At 37.2% G+C, this 19751-nt stretch overlaps 3 protein-coding genes across 3 annotated transcripts; 2 read left to right on the top strand and 1 right to left on the bottom strand.

The window, feature by feature from the left end:
* Positions 1 to 2984: 2984 nt before the first annotated feature.
* LOC113713385 (uncharacterized) lies at positions 2985 to 4713 on the top strand. Its single transcript, XM_027237109.2, has one exon. It carries the CDS (start codon positions 3118 to 3120, stop codon positions 4258 to 4260), a length of 1143 nt encoding a protein of 380 aa, XP_027092910.1. The 5' UTR covers positions 2985 to 3117; the 3' UTR covers positions 4261 to 4713.
* A 4069-nt stretch (positions 4714 to 8782) lies between these two features.
* Positions 8783 to 9343, top strand: LOC140019928 (uncharacterized). The gene has a single exon (XM_072071547.1). The coding sequence runs from the start codon at positions 8783 to 8785 to the stop codon at positions 9341 to 9343; it is 561 nt and encodes a 186-aa protein (XP_071927648.1).
* Positions 9344 to 9385: 42 nt separating this feature from the next.
* Positions 9386 to 12474, bottom strand: LOC113713377 (probable glucan endo-1,3-beta-glucosidase A6). The gene is made up of 3 exons (XM_027237098.2): positions 12218 to 12474; positions 10805 to 12103; positions 9386 to 9966 (listed from the first exon to the last, which is right to left on the bottom strand). Exons 1-3 carry the CDS (start codon positions 12279 to 12281, stop codon positions 9929 to 9931), a joined length of 1401 nt encoding a protein of 466 aa, XP_027092899.1. The 5' UTR covers positions 12282 to 12474; the 3' UTR covers positions 9386 to 9928.
* Between the last annotated feature and the right edge of the window lie 7277 nt (positions 12475 to 19751).

Here is a 19751-nt window from a genome sequence, read left to right as displayed (position 1 = left end):
AGACAAGCAAAAGTAGATTTACTTTGGCATAAATACTCTGAATTAAAATCAATAGAAAGACAAAAATTAGAAGAACAAGAAAAATATAAAAATAAAAGGAATTTTTGTAATAAAGTTTGTAGAACATCTGATTAACATTTAATTAATCACGTAAAAGACTTTAATTAGAGCCGTAAAAGTCCAACATAGTCCAACATAGTGTAGTCCAACATAGGTCTTTAATTGGAGCCGTAAAAGTCCAACAACTAGTGTGTTTGAGATGCTGTATGAGACAGCCTTCCTTTGAGCTCCCCAATTTCAGAAATTTGTGAGAGAATAGTATCTCCTTGTGAGCCTGAGATCTTATACATTTCTTTCAGTTGTTCAGTTAAAGATTTTATCTTTTCTTTTTGAGAAAGATCTTTTAATATAAAGAGTTATGATTCTTCCCCCTATCATAAACACATTTTTTAATATATCATTTTATATTTTTAATCATCTTTTTATCTCAAACACATCACATCACAAGAAGTGTTACAGTAATTATTTCAAATAATTGTTTGAAATAATACTCTATCCATTTCATGGGGGACATAAACCAAATAATATAATTATTTGTTATTTATTTTTGTAGTTTTATTTGATGCGAGGGACATAAACCAAGTGACTGGGCATCACACAAATCGAAATCCTATTGAAACTTGTCATAAAGTATTCTCTCAAACTTGTCATAAAGTACGTTACAGTAGAAACAACTATTACTAGTACTTATTAGTAGTTATTACAGCTCATAATAATTTTGTCTTTTAATGGGGTTATAATTTTTAGGGTGTCTAATAAGTGAAAACATAGGAATATAAGCATCAAACTGTGTGGTAATAATTTTGAATTCCTCGACAATAGCAACAATCACCGGAAATATGACATAGCATCTCTGTCCCATGGAATGGAGTTGGTACTCGACTGCATGGAGAGAGTTACAGAGAGAGGCATGCCAAAACTAAAGAGCAAGCAAATTTCTTCAATTACAAAACTTCTAAATTCTCAAAATTCGGTGTCAAATTTTTCCTAGTTTCGGTTGGGATATGCAACTTTTTCTACATATTTTGCTAGATTATGTTTGATATCAAAATAATTTAGTTATTAGAAAATAAGGATATTTGTTAACCAAAGATCATGTTGGTTTGTTAACAAATATTTTAGATAAGATTTGCTAGTAGTAAAAGATTATATTTTGTTGAGATTTTTAGAATAATTGTTAGTTGGATATTTTGCTAGTTTGTTTCATGTAATCACTATAAATAGTGAGTTGATGAATGTAGAACATAAGTTCATTTTCTACCCTCAATACAAGTCTCTTATAAGCTTTTTTTGCAACACTAAGGTGTTGTTTCTTAGTTTATACCCCAAAAAACCAACAAAGTGGTATCAAGAACCTATATCTTAAGGGCCTGAATCTTTTTTTAGAGAGATGCATTGGTAAGGATCCTTTATAAGTTCAAAGTCATGACAGGAAAGAATTTTTTGTCAAATGTTTCAACTTTTAGTGGTGAAACTTACCAAATTTGGGCCACAAATTTTGGACTTATTTGGTAGTCAATGATCTACGGAATATGGTGGAAACAAATTTTGTTTTATCAGCATTTGAAGAGCTGATTGACACACAAATTAGAGACCACAGAGTTGCAGTCAGACAGAGATCCAAGGCCAGCATTCACATATCAGTTTTTTATGCCGTTTTCACAAAGATAATGGGTAATGATTTGATTGAGAATAAATTATTCTCAATTAAAATAAAAAGGAGAAGTTTCACTATGAATTGGTCAGATTTTGACAATTCTAAAGTGGAACATGATGATGAAATCAAGAATTCAGATCCTGAAAAAATTCAGGAGGAGATCATTGATAAGTCAGGAACTATCAAATTGATTCCTGATATTTATCAAGATTATAACATTTCTGTTTTTGAGTCTACAAATTTTGATGGTGATGACAAAATGAAGAGCCATGCAGAATTTCATATTTTCTGTATAGGTTCAAATAACGTCAAAAGATGTTCCATTTTAAACCTATGAGAAGGTTATTTGGAAACATAAAAAAAAAAATCATCTTTTATGTGGAGTTTGACATGAGAAGACAGAAGAAGTGGCTTGTTGCAAGACTAATATTTAGCTTGCACAAAAATCCAAAAGAAGAAGTTCATTGCAAGGCTAATCATCAATTGCAGAATTTCTTACAAAAGTCTCTCCAAAACAAGATTCAAAGATTTGAAAAGACAATTCAAAATCTGCAGCAAAAGTGGCAAGGAGGACTGTTGGGATATGCAACTTTTTCTACATATTTTGCTAGATTATGTTTGATATCAAAATAATTTAGTTATTAGAAAATAAGGATATTTGTTAACCAAAGATCATGTTGGTTTGTTAACAAATATTTTAGATAAGATTTGCTAGTAGTAGAAGATTATATTTTGTTGAGATTTTTAGGATAATTGTTAGTTGGATATTTTGATAGTTTGTTTCATGTAATCACTATAAATAGTGAGTTGATGAATGTAGAACATAAGCTCATTTTCTACCCTCAATACAAGTCTCTTATAAGCTTTTTTTGCAACACTAAGGTGTTGTTTCTTAGTTTATGTCCCAAAAAACCAGCAATGCCTCTGAAAAGTCACTGGTTCGGAGCAACAAGCAAGGCTCAATAGGCCAAAACTCTTGAACAAACTTATCAGATTTTTTTAAAAGACATTTTACTCCCTATTAGGTTAGTATTACTAGTAGTTAAGCTTTCGGCAAGGAGATTCCTGGTCCCTGGATGTTCGAGTGAGTCAGTCAGATTCCGATTCCGATTCCGATTCGTCAAAAGAATCTTGAGTGGTGGCTGGGGTTCTTTTAAATGGCCATTGGCCTGAGGAGCGTCAATTTAACAACTCTTTCGGTTTGTAAAAAGTAGCAGTGTAATACTCAATTACTAGTTTACTACTTCTTTAGTTCTTTGGCAAGCTTTTGAGTCAAGATCGAAACAAACAAACATCCAGTTTGTTACTTCTACTACTCGTTGTTCTTGCTTCTGCACACAAGTAAGTTTTCTCTCCTATTACCCCAAACACAAGCAAGTTTTCTCTCCTATAAGATACTAATGAAGAATGATGATATCTTGGGAGATGGCATCCCTTTTGAACAGGAACGTACCCTGAGGCAAATGTGCTATCAATTGCTCAAGTTGCCAGTAGGGAAGAAAAAGAATCTGCAATTTCCAGGGTTGCACCCAGTTTCGCTCAATCGCGAAAACATACAACTGCTAAAGCAAAGAATGTATTATGCAACATGGAAAGCTGATGGAACGCGATATATGATGTTGATTACCGATGAAGGCAGTTACTTGATTGATAGGAAGTTTCGGTTTAGGAGGGTTCAGCTTAGATTTCCTTGCAGGCACACCGATGGTTGTGGTGAGAACGCTCACCACCTCACTTTACTTGATGGTGAGATGATAATTGATACAATACCCGGTTCGGGGGAGCAGGTAAGAGGATACCTGATATTTGATATAATGGCTATTAATTCAATCTCCCTTGTGGGCCGACCTTTTTGTGAACGTTGGGAAATGATTGAGAAGGAAGTGATTGAGCCCAGAAATTATGAAAGTAATCAAATTCAAGGGAGCCAGAATCCTCATTATAGATATGATTTGGAAACATTTGGGATGAGAAGGAAGGATTTTTGGTTCCTCAGTACAGTCAACAGTGTGTTGAAAGACTTCATCCCAAAGCTTCCGCATGCTGCTGATGGCCTTATCTTTCAGGCTTGGTTTGATCCTTATGTTCCTCGAACACATGAGGGTCTTCTGAAATGGAAGTACGCAGAGATGAATTCAGTTGATTTTCTGTTTGAGATGGTTGGCCATCACCAACAGCTTTATCTTCATGAAAGAGGGAAGAAGAAGCTGATGGGAGCAACTAAAGCTGTGTTCGATGATGGTAGCAGTCCCTCTTTGTACTCTGGGAAGATCATTGAATGTTCTTGGAATTCTGAACATAGAGTATGGAGTTATATGCGGATTAGGTCGGACAAATCAACTCCGAATGACTATCGCACATATCTACAAGTGATGAGAAGTATAGAGGACAACATCACTGAAGAGTCCTTGATCAATGAGATCAGTAGAATAGTTAGACTACCAATATATGCATGTAGGATACCAAGTGCCAAGAAGCCTAATGATATCAATATCATTAACATTTATGTTGGTTCCCAGAAAAGTTCTGGTTATAACAGCTAAGTTTTTGTTGTCTGCCACTCCAGTCGAGGAATCTAGTTCCCAGCCCTGCAGAAGCGAATGCTGCATTGAGAAAAGAGATTCTTCATCAGATTACATCCTTAGGATTTGAGAACTTTAACAATTAATTTCTGAGATGAGATTTTTTACTGGTAAAAAGTCTCTATTGTGCTGGGCCGTTCACACACTTTTTTCTCTTACGAGTTGCAACAGGAGATGATAACATAATGATCTGATATAACCTACTGATTTTGAAACTTTGAAGTTTATAAGGCCTGTTGTTTACTGTTGAACATGCATGCAAACATATTAAATAGAATGTTGGGAGCATTATGAGTGGATAAAGAGGTATTCCAAAATCTCAAGAGTAGCTTAAGTCCCTGTTTAGAATCAAGAACTTCATTAGCCATTTTTCACAGACGAGGATAAACGTAATAGCTGTTTAGCCTTGTTGAAGCTAGCATGGTTTCAGTTCTGGATTCTTTCAGAGAATTTATTTGTATTTGTTTGTGGTATCCATCCTGTATGTAAAGTTGGCTTACAAAGAATTACTTGGGATTGACAGTGAAAATTTTATGTTGGTCCAAAGCAACTACTAATCTGTAATTGCTCCTTCATGACGAATGGAAAAGTACTACGCGAACATATAAAGCCCCACTTAATTCCATTTTACATGTTAAGTGGATCTCATTGAGCATATGAATTGACAAATGGGATTTTTATATATTCACACATGGAACTTTTTTTTGTTACTCCTAGATCAACTACAAGGCATGCCAAGTTCTTGTTTCAGATTGACATAAAATTTATCGTCACATAGCATAGGCTGGTATGCTGCTGAGAAAACCAGAATGTGGTTATATATTTCTAACCTCTTTAAGAATAAACTTCTATTAACAGGGTGTATGTTGCTTGGTCATTTATCAACAACTTCAATATCTCACGACCTTGGGCACGCTAATAATACATGTAAGAATGAAGCCACTCATAAAATGCTACAATAACTACCGACTCAAGTGTGAAAATTATGAAGGTAATGAAACAGAGCTTCGCTGATCACAGATTCCTCGTTACTTCTCAGAAGAACTGATCCTACTAGTTTCAAGTTTCAACATTTGCTTCACAAAACCTACGTATCTAACACAACTCAAACCATCACCTCTCCAAGTGGTATAAGATGTTTCTGATAATGTTAGAAATTGAGTTCTGAAACTGACCAACAACTTCAAGCAGGAGCAACCTAACAAACGCTTTCGTAAATGCATGTTGATAAAAGGAAAATTTGCCATGTATCCAGAGCCTCTACTGCTAAAGAAGGCAATTATTCCAATCAATTCCAAGGGCGTAACCAACGTCAAGTTGAGCACACAAACACAAACTCATCGAAGAAATCACATTCTTGGACGCATCAAGCAAAGTGGGCACAGAATCATTTACACCACGGAATTAGCTAAATGATACAATTATCTCTCATTTGTCAAGTTATTTTAGAGGCATCAAAACCGTACCCTACGAAGTGCTCCGTAAACTCGTGCTAATGCGTTAAGAATTGTGTGCTACACTTGCACCGTGCCTTGCTGATTTCTTAGATGACATGAACCCTTTTCCTCTGAAAAAGAATGGAATTATATAACGTGATGTCACATGGCATCTTTCAATCAGCTAACTTCATCGATATATTCTTGTTAAGTGAAATACAATTAGAAACCGCTTACTCTTAGGGGTCGATTGTCCATCAATGCTGAATATGTTTTGAACCAAGAGATCCAATTGATTCAAGCTTAAATGGTCAGTAATTTCTGAGCAAATTTTCCGTATGCTAATATCTTGTGAACCACAGCATTTTTCTTCACTTTGGTTTTATAAACCACATAAACCAAGAAGAGAAAAAAATTGATAAATACTTCTAAATCTTCCTTCCATCAAAGCGCGCTGATGTTTGAAATAATTGTACCACTTTTAATCACGAGGACGGGTAGTACAATACAAATATTCAATGAATTGGCCTATCAAAATAGCATGTTGTTATGGTTAAGTGTTTAGTGAAGCAGGGAAAACTGGTATAAGTGTTAATACCTTGTTTGGAAAGCCATTCTCTCCCAAAAAATTTTTACTTTTTTCGTAAACATATTTTTTCAATTTTTTTTAACCTTTTATATATCAAATCGAAATAGTACTTTTTTTTATATAAAAACCGCAGAAAATAGCAATCCAAAGGAAAATTTTCTCAATTGCACCAACAGAAAAGTTGGAATCTATCTCAAACTTAGCCCATTCACAATATATCTTCTAACACGCTAAAACTTAAAGAACTCAAGTACCAAGGGGGCATGGGGAATGGAATCAAATGCTGCTAGAAAAGACATTGTAGGAAAGGAATGACAATTCCTATTAGCAAAACAGGAAGGAAGGATAAGATGTACTGGATAGGAAATGAGAAAGGAATCTATAGTGTCAAATCTGGGTCCATGTGGGCAAAGCTGCCAAAGCAAAGAAGGAAAAAAGATGATGGAGGAGAATCGAACCAGAGTAAGAACATGGAGGATCTAGAGCATGGAAGGAACTATGGGGACTAAATATGAAGCACAAACTAAAACATTTCATATGGAAGTGCCTAAGAGAGGTCTTACCAGTCAATGAAGTAGTGATGAACAAAACTAGAAAGGGAAGTCCCATGTGCAATAGATGGGGAGAAGCAGTGGAAACTTTGGAATATATGCTATTCCATTGTAGAAGGGCTGATTTGGAAAGCAGGACCTATACATTGTAGAAGGTCCGACCGATTGAACCGAAAATTGACCAATCATTCGGTTCGATTCTCTTTAATAAACCGTTAATCAAAGACTCGGTCAAAGACTGGGTTTGACCGGGAACAAGTAAAACCGGATTTTTTTTCCAAATTTTCCATTCTAATGGTTTTTTTTAATTTTATAACAAGTACCACCAAATAGCAAAGTAGAATCAAGTTAATAAGAAAGCATTGTGTTTTTGTTAGAATCTCATGCAACATCCTCTGTACTAAATTGAGGAATTTTTTTTAAAAAAATGTTGTATAACTTTAAAATATCCAAACTTAAAAACAAAAAAAGAAAAAGAAAAAAGAAACCGGACTCACTGCCATCCTGATGGCTTCTTCCTTCCTTTTTTTTCCAACTCCTTTGATTTTTGAATAGCGCTAAGAATTAGTGTCGAATGAAGTTAGAAATCTAGATTAGGAGAAAATTTTCATTCTCTAAATTCACTAAACCCCATTTCATGCAACTAAATTTTCAAAGATTTGAAATTAAATTGAAGGAAAAAAAAAGAAAAAGAGCAAAGAAGGGAAGAGAATAGATAAGAGGGAAAGAGAAAAATAATGAAGAAAAAGAGAGTTTTCATATGTGTTTGATGTGTTTGGTTTGTGTGGGATAAAAGAAAAGGAGAGAATTATTGACTTTATGATGGAGAGAGAAGAAGGAACAAAGACAAGATAAAAAGGAAAGAAAGAAGGAAGAGGCGGGCTCCTCGCAAAAAAGAAACATTAGGTTTAGCATTTATTAGCTTTAGAAGCCCTCCTCAAAATTTTTTTTATAAGTTTATTTTGACCCCATATTGTTTTAGTAAAGTATAAAATTAACCTATTACATTTTTACTTATAATTTTTAAATTTTTTAGGTGGAATCCTTTTGGATTATATCTAAACTCATCAAATATGTATGTAATGTTATAAACCACCAATTTTAGGGAAATTTTTATATGTTATATTAATTATATATATTTATGACGTATCGAACCCATCGACCCTGACCTTTGAACTCTACCGAATCACTATCTAGTCCGAGTTTTAAAACATAAGCTTAGAGGGGCTAAGGAATTCATTCTGACATTGGTGGGAAGAATTGATACAGGCAACAAAGGGAGAGGAGGGGCAGGACCATATTGTTGTGACCATAGTTATTAAAACCAACCCGAGCATCAACTCGGCAGGAGGACCGGATTGACAGGTCAATGGTTCAACCGGCGGGTTATACTGTATAATAAAAAAATATAATATAATTAAATAAATTTATTAATTATAATACAAGTACAGAAATTTTAAAATATTAACAAACCATAATTTATTCATATTCCATAGTTCATACATACAATCCATACTCATATATGTTCTTTAGTTTATGAATTCATATTGATATTATACACAAATATAAATGGCAAATCTAAGTATCAAAGAAAGAAAATAACCCTAATTTTTCAAATTTCTTTTCAATTTTTCTCATTTAATTGTCAAAAAGATGACAAATGCCCATACTAGTATGGCCGATCAAATTAAAAATTTGGATAAAAAGGTAATTTTAGAAAATTTCCAAACCCGCCTAGTTCATAAAAAATCGTCGGGTTTGGCGGATCACCGGTTCGATCGTCCGAGTCAAACGGTTCAAAACGTGTCATCCGCAACTCCGATCCAATTGCTAAACCGGCTTTGTTCCATGGTGGATCCACTAATTTGACCGATTCAACCGCGCGGACCGGATCGGGTTTAATAACTATGGTTTTGACAGCAAACTTGCTATGGAGAGTCTGGAAGGCAAGAAATGACGGCCAGTTCAATGAGGTGGAAAGGGACCCTTTCATTCCAATCAACAAAGCTTTGAGAGAATGGAGAGAATACCAAGAAACAACAAAGAACCAGGAAGGTGAAGGAAATGAGTGGATCAAAGACAAGATTGAATTCAGAAAATGGGAACTCCCCGAGAAAGGGAATATAAAGATTAATACAGCTGCAATTTTCAACAAAAAATTGAGCAAGACAGAATGGGGAATAGTTGGGAGAGATGACAAAGAAAGGTTGATACCAACTTGGGCTGTTCCAAGAACATGCAGCCAAAATGGCAACATGGAAGAGACTCTAGCGATAAGGAAAGCCATCAAAATAGTCACACTGGAAGGCTGGAAAAGGGTGGAGTTTGAATCAAATTGCAAGGAGACAGTGGACAAGATAGCATTTGCAAATCAGGGGTTTAATTTGCATGTGGATGATAAAATGTCTTTTCCCTATTTAACTATATATGTGTTATTGTTAAATTGCTGTAGGATATTAAACAATTAAAAAGCATCGTACTCGAGTATCCTAATGATTGGAGAAAAGAGATTAATGGGACGAAAGGAGTACTGATAATATAGATTAATGGTCAAGACATGCAATAGAATATTAGCCGGAGAACATGACAGAATAGCGGCTTGGGATCCTCCATAAAGATTTATAGCCGTTGAAACTCTGTAAAAAGGGGTGCCGACAGTAGATGGCAACGTTCACTAAACAGCACCTCTGCAAATCTGGTATGGCCCGCCCATTTTAGTCCAGTGAATGCAGACGGAGGAGTAGTTGTACAAGTTGCGGAAGAATGCACTTGAAAATGTAAAACAAATTGGGTACAATGCCTTTGACAAAAAGAAAAAAAGAAAAAATTGGGTACAATGGCGTTTGGTGATTTGGGTTTTGGGGGGAGGAATTGGATACAATGGGTGAGACTGGCTGAGAGGCTAAACGAATTACTCACGAAAAAAGGAGGACAAAAAATTGGCACTCAATTTTATTGGCCAAAAAATAAGGCTCTTAAGCAATAGAGATGTTAAGTCCGAGCATTATGATTCTGTATCCAAATTCTTTCCGGTGATCTGCTTCATGCTGACTTCAAAGGGTGACACTTGGGAACTTGCAAGATCCATAACCTACACATGAAACATGGCTCGAGAAATCAGTACTGTGTAAGAAAAGAATAAATATGGATGCTAGCATTTAAACTACATCAGCAGCATAAACATGCCCCATGAAGCCAAGGTAGTAATGAATGAGCTCGACACAACAAGGTTTAGCATATACAGAGTCTTATCACTTAAATCTGTCAGAGAAAGCTAATCTTGTTCCATGCAAAAAAATAAAATAATCTTTACTAATGACGGGTAAGCCAAGGTTAAAAAATATATATATATATATATATATAAAGAAAAAAAAAAAGATAAATCCCATCCAGCCGTAATTCAAAGAAGGAAAATTCCGACCGGTAATGAATAGGTCATCTGCCATGGAGTTACCTGTTATTCTGTCACCTACCCACAACGTTCTACTGAGCTATGTCCACTGCTATTAAATGCTCTGCACGTTCTACTGAGCCATGTCCACTGCCCTTTCTCCCCCCACCACGCGGTTTAATTCATTCTAGTATTAAAGGCGGTCTTTTTTTTTTTTTTTTTTTGAGGAAAGTATTTAATTCTAGCAGTATTAAATAAAGCTGTGCAAGAGTTCAGGTCAGAGTTCAGACTAAACAAGAGAGTACGAAAAGGGGGGAAAAAAAAGAAAAAGAAGAGGATAAACAAACTGACCAGCAGTAGTATTAATGTATTATTAAGAAAGGAGCAAATAAATGGTCAAATTCCACTCACGGAGTATGCCATGCCCTTTGCTACTAGTCCCATTTGTGCAACATTAATCATGACTCAAGCATTCAACAACACATTCATGCAGAATAATAATCACAAATTGAGAATTTGAGATGGATACAGTACTTACTTGGATCTCGGATGGTCTGGGTTGCAAGACCGCTGAAATAACAGGTCCCACCAACCTTCCTGAATTGGGCCCAATATGAGCTAAAAGCAAAACTCGCGTGGTGGACTAGTGAATTCGGTTCATAGCATTTCCCACCCGGTTGAATCGGGTCACAGGTTCCATTCCCCTGCCCGCATGCATAACCCAATGCCGCCGCCAATGCCGTCCGGTTTGCTCCCTCGCCCACCACGCACCAAATCTTCCCCTTGTAAGGCTCATTATTAGTTGGCTCCGGCAACGGCTTGTACTCGGATTCCGGCGTCTTACCAGACAGATCAATCTCATACACACGAGTCCCATTCGGGTACAATAACCCGAAATGCCGCTCCGTGCCCGGACCCGGCTTTTGGTTTTCGTTGTACAGAGCAAAAATAAAAGCAGGCAGAACCACGCCGGGTCTGGCCGGTGTCCCGATCTTCGGCTTAGCCATCAACTTCTTGACCACATTCCGGTTATAAGTGGCAGCATTGTATGTGTTCGCTCCAATCTGGTCCACGTCCCCGCCGTTGGGCCAACCCGTTTCCGCAATAAATACCCGGATATTCGGGTACCCGAGCTTCTTCATGGCAAAGATGACCGCGTCCAGCATTTGGTCCAACAGGTTAGTGTAGGTCAAACCGGAAACCGGATCCGTGTAGGTAATGTTCTTGGACGCCAGCAGCGCGTAGTCAAGATTGATGCTGGCAGGTTGGGATGCCCACGCAAAATAAGGGTACACGTCGATGAAGAAAAAAGACTTGGTCCGATCTAAAAATTGTAACAACGGCTTCAAGACTTTATCAGAAACGTCGGACCTAAAAGAGCCACTGGACGGAGGGAACGAAGATCCCAACACGTCCATAGCCAATGGAGTTCCGACCTTGACTTTATTCAGACCAAATGTTTTGACCGAGTATCTGATTCTTCGCATGGCCGGAACCAGATTAAACCAGGTTGTTTTGTCGGGGCCGCTTAAGATTTCGTTGCCGACCAGGAGGTACCGGATTCTAGTCTTGCGGTAGAAGGGGACCACGTTGGTCTTGACCCATTGGTCAGCTAGGGTTTGGTTAGAGGAAATGTTGGTGATGATCTCATTGGGCACCATCACCGAGACTTGAAGGGGGGTGCCCCCGAGAGCGGCGAGGATTTTTGGGTTTGCATCGTAGATTTTGACACCTTTGGCTTTGAGGGCTTGGATGAGCTCAACGGACTTGCTTGGGGTGGGCAGGTTGTTCCCCAGTTGGCCGTAGCATATCCCTACCTTGGCTGACATTTCTGCGCCTGCAATATATGAAAAAACACACAATATGCACAATGATCAGAATGTGAAAGTTCAACTACTGTGTCTGTGGAAAAAATAATCCAGATGAGCGTTTTGTTGATGATGAAACTTACCGGTGATGGAAAGGGAAGCAAGAAGCAGAAGAGAGGAGAACGCTAGAAAAGTAAAACGAGCCATACTAGTGTTTTGCAGCTTGGGTGAGAGAGATGAGGGTTTATTGAGTGGGGGTCCGGGAGACGGGAATAACTAAAAAAAAATTTTAATATACGACAGCAGAGGAGCATATGTAAGTAACTATGGGAATTGAGCCAAGTGAACGGAGAGCAAGAGGTGAGCTTTGGGAGCGTATAAAATGTAGAATGTCTCAAAAGTGAGCTGAAAGAGACCCCTCAAAATTAAAATTACAGAGTGAGTACTAGTTTTATCTTCTTCTTTTTTATTTTTAGAAAAAGAGGAGAAGCGTAAAGAGATAAATCAGGGGAATTATGCAGAGAATGGTTGTGTCTGACGAATAATGATGACGTAAGATGGCGGTGGGAGTTGGAATGGAAGAATAGGCAGGAGAAACTTCACCCCAATTGGCCAACAGGGGGAAGATCGTGAGTGGGTAAATCTGACTCCTTTTGGGAATTATTGAGGCCCAGAGGAAAGAGGAAAGGGGGATGGGAATCGAATGAAAAGAAAAGGAGAAAAAAGTTAACTTGGCCTTGCTCGTTAGTTTATTTGCATTGATGATTTAATAATTAATAATTCGGGAATAATTAGGAAAAACTTTTATAAAGCAGTAGATCTGCATAATTGTAGAGAGATGACGTCAATCTTTTTGGTCAACAAGACATTATTAAACTTTACATTATGTCGTAATTGGCTTCTAAATTTTCGTTTTGTGCATAGGAGTTGATAAAAAAAAAAAAAGATAATGTATAGACAGACAGCCAGCATATATAAAATTAATTTCATCCAAAAATGACACGCTCAGTTTTTGAACTTCTCCCATTTTTTGTTTTTGGTGTTAATCATTAATTATGTAAAAATACAATGGACACTAATACGGACGTATATTTTGATAGCACAATCGTACATGTCATTGTTGGTCTCTCCCAAAGACTGCTCCTTTATTAGGCTTTTAACACGCCTTTGTTCTGCCTTTATTCTGCCATGCTTCCGCACTTCCTTCTAGAAAGAGTGTCAGAGTCCACCACTCAACAGTCACCATTGCATTGCTTTATGCTGCTTTCCTTTCCGTTTCATCAAGACATCAACCGTGTGTCGCACTCTTGATGGTTTTTCTCTAACAAGGCAGGCTGAAGAAACCCAAAATATTGGGGGACAAAAAAATTCAATTATTGCAGGGGTCATTTTACTTCGCAATTTGTCGACCCTTAGCAGAAGTACATTTTTGTTTTTTTAGTACATTAAATCAGCTGGTATACGCTTTTGAATCTGGATTAGGCAATAGACTTCGAACTTATTAACCCACCTATTGATTAGGAGAGAGCAACGCTAAGGTCCATTTTTCTAATCGGCTCCGTTTGATCTAGGGCTGCAAACGAATCGAGCGGCTCGAGTCAAGCTCGAGTCGAGCTCGTTATTAATCGAGCTCGAGCCGGCTCGAGTTCAGAATATTAAACTCGTTAGGCTCGCGAGCTTGGGTATATATATATATATATATATTTTTTATTTAATAATAAAATTACGTATATTATATATATATATTTTTTATTTTTTATTTTTATAGTAAAATTACGTATATATCCTTAATATTTTATTATTTATTAAGAAAAAAATATTATTTTATTTATTTTTTTAAAAATAAAATAATTATTTTTTATTTTTTTTTGAGCTCGAGCTCGGCTCGACTTGATTCGAGTCGAGCTCGAGCTCGAAATTTGCCGGCTCGTCGAGCTCGAGCTCGAGCTTGGTAAAATTTAGTTGAGGCTCGGCTCGATTAGCTCAAAGCTCGACTCGGCTCGGCTCGTTTGCAGCCCTAGTTTGATCAAAGTCTCATACTGAGTTTGTTTGGACAATAATTTATTTGGATGATTTATTTGATCTAGTTACTGTAGCACTTTTTATGATATGATGTATGTGAGATAAAAAGGTAATTAGGAATTATGTGTATGATACAAGCAAAACAAAATCTGAAATTTTTATTCCAAATTCTTGTTGTCCAAACAAACTCACTGTATATTACCCTAAGAGTATGAGGAACTCCTCCTCATAGTAGTAATTGGAGTAATACAATAAATTTTTTTAAAAGTCTCATACTGTCTATTACTATATTACTATAATTGCTGTCGATGGATTATTAAAAAGAAAAAAAAAGATGATTAAAAGAAAAAGACTCAGTATTGTTCTTTATCCAGGCTAAGGTTGCTCAAAAACAGAAATTGTTACCTTGTAGTTGGAACCTTGAAGGAGTGTGTACTTTAGTCGGTGACGTGATCAACTTGCATTTTCAATGTGCATTATTATCTGTTTGACCGTGTTAATTACGCTTTCATTCTGAACCACGTCAGTAAGTACGTACATAATTAATGATGAGTGATCACACAGGGTGGATAAATTATAAGGCGGGTGAAATACAGAAAACCATGATTGTGTTTGGATTGTATTTTCCATGAAAAAATTACTGTAGCGATTTGATGTATGTGAGGAAAAAAGGTAATAAAGAAATGTGATCACGGAAAATCGCAATCCAAACAAGGCCATTTGAGATTTGACTATTTGATACGCAACTTCCTCGTTATTTAAAAACATTCACACTACCCTTGTACTTTGGACTAAAATAAAATTTGACCGGTAACCTGTATGTTACCTGCAAGTGATGCATTATTATTTTTTAAATTTTTTTATTTTATTATCATTTTTTCTTTCAATTTTGGTGCTTTTGACTTAACTATCATAGGTATTTTTACAAATTTGAGAAATTAGTGATGCACTTTTAAAATTTTCTAAAAGTTGTTCATACCCTCTTACTGTTTTGCTTTGTCGTCTCTCTCTACTGACGCTAGTCACCACCACCGCCCGCGGCTTTGTCTCCAAAGATTCTTCCAAAAACAATGGCCCCAAAATCCAAATTCACCCAAATGTTCGAGAAAAAATTTCATGAATTTCATAAGATTCCATCACAAAATTCTTGAAAAATTAGACAAATCAGATGAGTGAAAATGGCATCCCTTTTCGTTTTTCGTTTTCCGTCCTATAATCCGGTAACTGCCGGATGATTCACAAGAAAGGCGGCAGGAATCACACCTAGCTAACTAGCTTTGAAAGCCATTAAAAGAAATCAAATTCGAGGTAATTATCAGAATTTTGCTAAAAGGGCATAGCTCCAGGAGCAGGCTTTCCACCAGTTGACGCTGTTGAGACCGGAATCTTCTCAAGCTCGAATGGCCTTGGGATCTCTGGAGGGCTTGCACAACAATCAGAGCCCAATTTACACCTTCAAAGAAGGGATGCTGCTTTAATTTCGGTTGCCCCACGTTTGTATGCCAACCTATATTGTGGCTCTTTTACTAGCAACCCTCTTACAAGATCTCTAGCCAAAAAACTGACAACAGGAGGCTCTGAAAATCGAAGGGGCTGCCCGGTAACATTGAATAAGGTCGCTTGATTCCCAGTTCTGGTGGAGGGGATGGTGGTGTGAAGTGGTGGAGGAGGAAGGGGAGCAGGAGAGAGGAGGAAAAAGAAAGAAAAGATGAAAATGAAAAAAAAAATAAAGAATAAAAAAAATGAGCTGATGCCAAGACCCCCTTGCTTCGATATTGTGCGTTGTGGAGAATGTGAAATGGAGGAAGAAGGAGAGGAAGAATAGAAAAGAAAAGGAAAAAAGAGGAACGGAAAGGAAAATAAAATAAAAAAGAAAAAAATTAATAATAGACAGGCTACCAGTTTACAGCAGGTCAAAAAACGTAATTCTATTAGGGTAAAATACAAAAAACCTCCTTGTGGTTTGACTAATTGACACGCTACCTCCTCATTATTTAAAAACACCCACACTACCCCCTCGTGCTTTGGACTAAAGTGAAATTTAACCGGTAACCTGTATATTACCTGCAAGTGATGTATTATTATTTTTTTAATATTTTTTATTTTATTGTCATTTGTTCTTTCAATTTTGGTGCTTTGACTTAACTATCATAGGTATCTTTACAATTTTTATGGGAGAAATCTTGCTCCTTCCTTTTTTTTCCTTCAGTTTTCATTTTTTTCTATTTTGCTTTTCCCTTCCATTTTCCTTTCCCTTTCTTCCTTTACTCGATCCAAAATCTTCATCGCCAGAATCTACCATAGCACCTCACAAAATCTAGGTGGACCTTGCTGCCCAAAGAATCCCAAAAATCTGGGCACTTCCACTGTCAATTCAGTCTGGCTTGAACCGATAAATCAATTCATCTTCATCCAATTTTATCAGGGGTTCGTAAACCTTGATCTCCATCATTCACGCAACTTTCTAGCATTGTTGAATTCAGAATTTCGTTGCAATGGCTAACAAAGTGGCAGCGACAATTTATGTCTCTTGGGTTGTCTATTTATGTCTCTTGGGTTGCTGAAAGTTTTGTGGTAGGTGATGGTGGCAGTAATGGCTAACAAAGTGGCAGCGGCAATGGCAGCAATAGCGGCAAAAGGAAAAAGAAGAAAAGAATTACGCAGCGCGGCAATAGTAGTGCCCCATTACCCGAATTACGCAGATTAAGGTCATAGGACATACTCTCAAAAGTTGGGTCAGACGGGCCAGATTTAACAACTTCAAATTGGAGCATCGGTTGCTCTTGAGCATCAGATTGGAGTGGGAGCTTGAGGTTCTTCATCTTCTTAGTCGGCCTCCATTTGTTGGGTTTAGGAGGAATTACCCGATTATCCCTATTTTTTGCGGTTGGGGCCTTGGAGGAGTCGAATTCGGTAACGAATTCTTTTGACTCTTCGGCGTCGGTGGCGATGGTAGAGGGATTCTCGAGGGTCAAATTTTGGGGCTTTGAGGAGAGGGAGAAAGAGAGCTTCATCTTAGCAAAGAATTGAAAGAAGATTCTAAACTAAAATCTCCGATCCCCCAAAAACCTGCAAATAAAAGCGATTTTGCCTGTAGTTATATAGGGCTACCAAGAACCCAACCCCAAGGCTAGCAAGAAGCCAAAGAAGAGGTCGCTGCCTCCCGGGTGTCACCAAGAACCGTTGTTGGATCGATTGAGAGGAGCCGATCCAATGGCGGCGGACCCCGTTATCGCACTGGTAGGGTGTCTCCGGCGATAGAGCCGCCGTTTCCGAAGGTTTCGGCATGTGGGTTTTGCACTTGCAGTGCTTTTGGGAAACCACCACCTGAAAAGACTCGTCGGAGACCTCCCAAGCATGCTTTGACATTGTGAGTTGTGGAGAATGTGAAATGGAGGAAGATGGAGAGGAAGAATAGAAAAGAAAAGACAAAAAAAAAAAGGAAAGGAAAGGAAAGGAAAATAAAAGAAAAAGAAAAAGATTAGTAATAGACAGACTACCGGTTCACATCAGGTCAAAAAGCGTAATTCCACTCTAGTCCAAAGCACGAGGGAGTAGTGTGAGTGTTTTTAAATAATGAGGAGGTAGCGTGTCAATTAGTCAAACCACAAGGAGGTTTTCTGTATTTTACCCATTCTATTATAATCCAAAGCATGAGCGGTAGTGTGGGTGTTTTTAAATAATGAGGGGGTAGCGTGTCAAATAATCAAATCACAAGGAGATTTTCTGTATTTTACCCTTATAAGGTTGATAATTAGATTTATTGAATATTATAAATAAATATTTAAAATTAATGATAGGTGTAAAGGATAATATAAATTGATAACTTAGTTTATAAAAAATTAAAATAAATGAGATATAAATGAATAATTGAATTATTCAATTTATATTTTAACTTATTAAATAAATATAATTGAGTTGATTCATTTATACTCATTACTCATTTTAATCAATCTAAACCCGCACAAAACACTCATTTCGACGCCTCTGCTTGTGAGATAACTGACAGAAACTTTTACTAATAATTGGACTGCAACGCAAGGGGACATTGAGTGGGTCAGCAGGGCATCTCATTTTGCAATCTTCTCAGCATTGAAAATCACAGTGGTAAGTACTCCACCGCCTATCAGCGAGGTGGATTTCTTCTCATGTCATTCTTGCATTTTATTGATTTAGCAAATTAGTAATTATGCTGAATGCTTCACAGTCAAAATTGGTGGGAGCAGCAGCCCAAAGTGGCCAGCGTATTAAGGACCCTACTCTCACTCACTGATAACAACACAAAATTAAACACATCCGGGCGATTGCGAGACAATTCTTATTTTATCTGTGATTTTTAATTAAAGCTAGCTACTCCTAAGAAAACACCACCATAAATAACAGGTACATTTTTTTCCCTGCGTGCAACAAAAATCATAAATCCATCCAAAAGCGCTTGTAGAATTACGATCGCAAGAAACAACCGGAACTGAGTTATGAAACAATTAGTAGTAACTCTTCAGTTAGTTTTGTGGGCGTTGAAGCCTAATGGTGTAAGAATGTATGCACATTATATTTGTGAGAGAGGACGCTTAAAATCTTTATAAACATTGGCAGAACCAGAGTTTGGGGTTTGGGGGACAAGATTTATGAAGATGTATATTTAATACCCATTCTCATATTTTTGTAAAATATATATATATATATATATATATATATATATATATATATATATATATGTTGGGGGATGAAGCACAACACTCATAATGATATAAATGAAAAATTCTCTAGAGTTTTGAAGGGATATAAAAAGATATTTAAAAAATCTTTAGTGGGGACAAACTCAATTTCTACCAAAAAAAAAAAAAAGGGTGAAACATTTACAATTACTTAGGAGACACAGTAAAAGAATTTCTAAGATCTTAAAGAGGGGCTAGCGCCGGTGTTCACAAACATCGCGAGACACCGACGCTGCTGTTTCAGCAAAGAAAATAAGAACGGGCCTTGGGATGGTTGCAAGGACCTCGAAAGGGGAACTAGTGGAGGTCTGGGCACTGCAGGAGATAAAGAAAGGCAAGGCCATAACCATGGCAATCGAACAGGCTTTGTTAATGGCCGAGGAAGCTGGATGGATGAAAGACAATTGAGGTGGTTGACATGCTCAAGAAAATGGAGGACTGAGGACCGCACAATTGACACCATACGGGAAGATATCCTACAGCGGGCTGAATGGTTCTCGCTCTCGCTCTGCTCGTTTACTTTCATCAGTAGGCTATAAGAATGGAATTAGTCATTATGTAGCAAAATTTGCTTCTGACCTCTAGCCTGGTAAAGAATGAAAGCTCAAACAGACGGCACAGGATGATTTAGAGGGGCAGTCGCCCTGGTTCTCGATACTAATATGTTGTTACGCACACGAGTTTGTCCACTATTTTTATGATTATGCAAACGAACCACTTGCACACAAATTTGACTCCTTATTTAAGTAGGTGCATAAAACTTTTTAAGGATAATCAATATGAACTTCTAACAACGTCGCCTTTAATTGCAACGCACAGTACAGATGCACGACTCTTTTCAAGCCCAAAATCTAGGGTGCAAACAAGTCGAGTTTAATCGAATAGTTTGCAAGTTTATTCGATCAAAATTTGAAGTCAAATTCGTATTAATCGAGTT

Source organism: Coffea arabica, chromosome 1e (assembly GCF_036785885.1).
Source record: "Coffea arabica cultivar ET-39 chromosome 1e, Coffea Arabica ET-39 HiFi, whole genome shotgun sequence".
NCBI classification, from domain to species: Eukaryota; Viridiplantae; Streptophyta; class Magnoliopsida; order Gentianales; family Rubiaceae; genus Coffea; species Coffea arabica.
Note: the sequence above shows the minus strand (reverse complement) of the source record. Positions and strands in the feature narration are given on the sequence as shown.

Excerpts from the sequence above, each read along its gene's own strand:
- LOC113713385 (XM_027237109.2), top strand. The coding sequence starts at position 3,118 with ATGAAGAATGATGATATCTTGGGAGATGGCATCCCTTTTGAACAGGAA.
- LOC140019928 (XM_072071547.1), top strand. The coding sequence starts at position 8,783 with ATGGTTTTGACAGCAAACTTGCTATGGAGAGTCTGGAAGGCAAGAAAT.
- LOC113713377 (XM_027237098.2), bottom strand. The coding sequence starts at position 12,281 with ATGGCTCGTTTTACTTTTCTAGCGTTCTCCTCTCTTCTGCTTCTTGCT. Across the intron at positions 12,104-12,217 it reads TGCTTCCCTTTCCATCACCG|GCGCAGAAATGTCAGCCAAG; the intron begins GTAAGTTTCATC and ends CATATATTGCAG. Across the intron at positions 9,967-10,804 it reads CCAGACCATCCGAGATCCAA|GTTATGGATCTTGCAAGTTC; the intron begins GTAAGTACTGTA and ends TTTCATGTGTAG.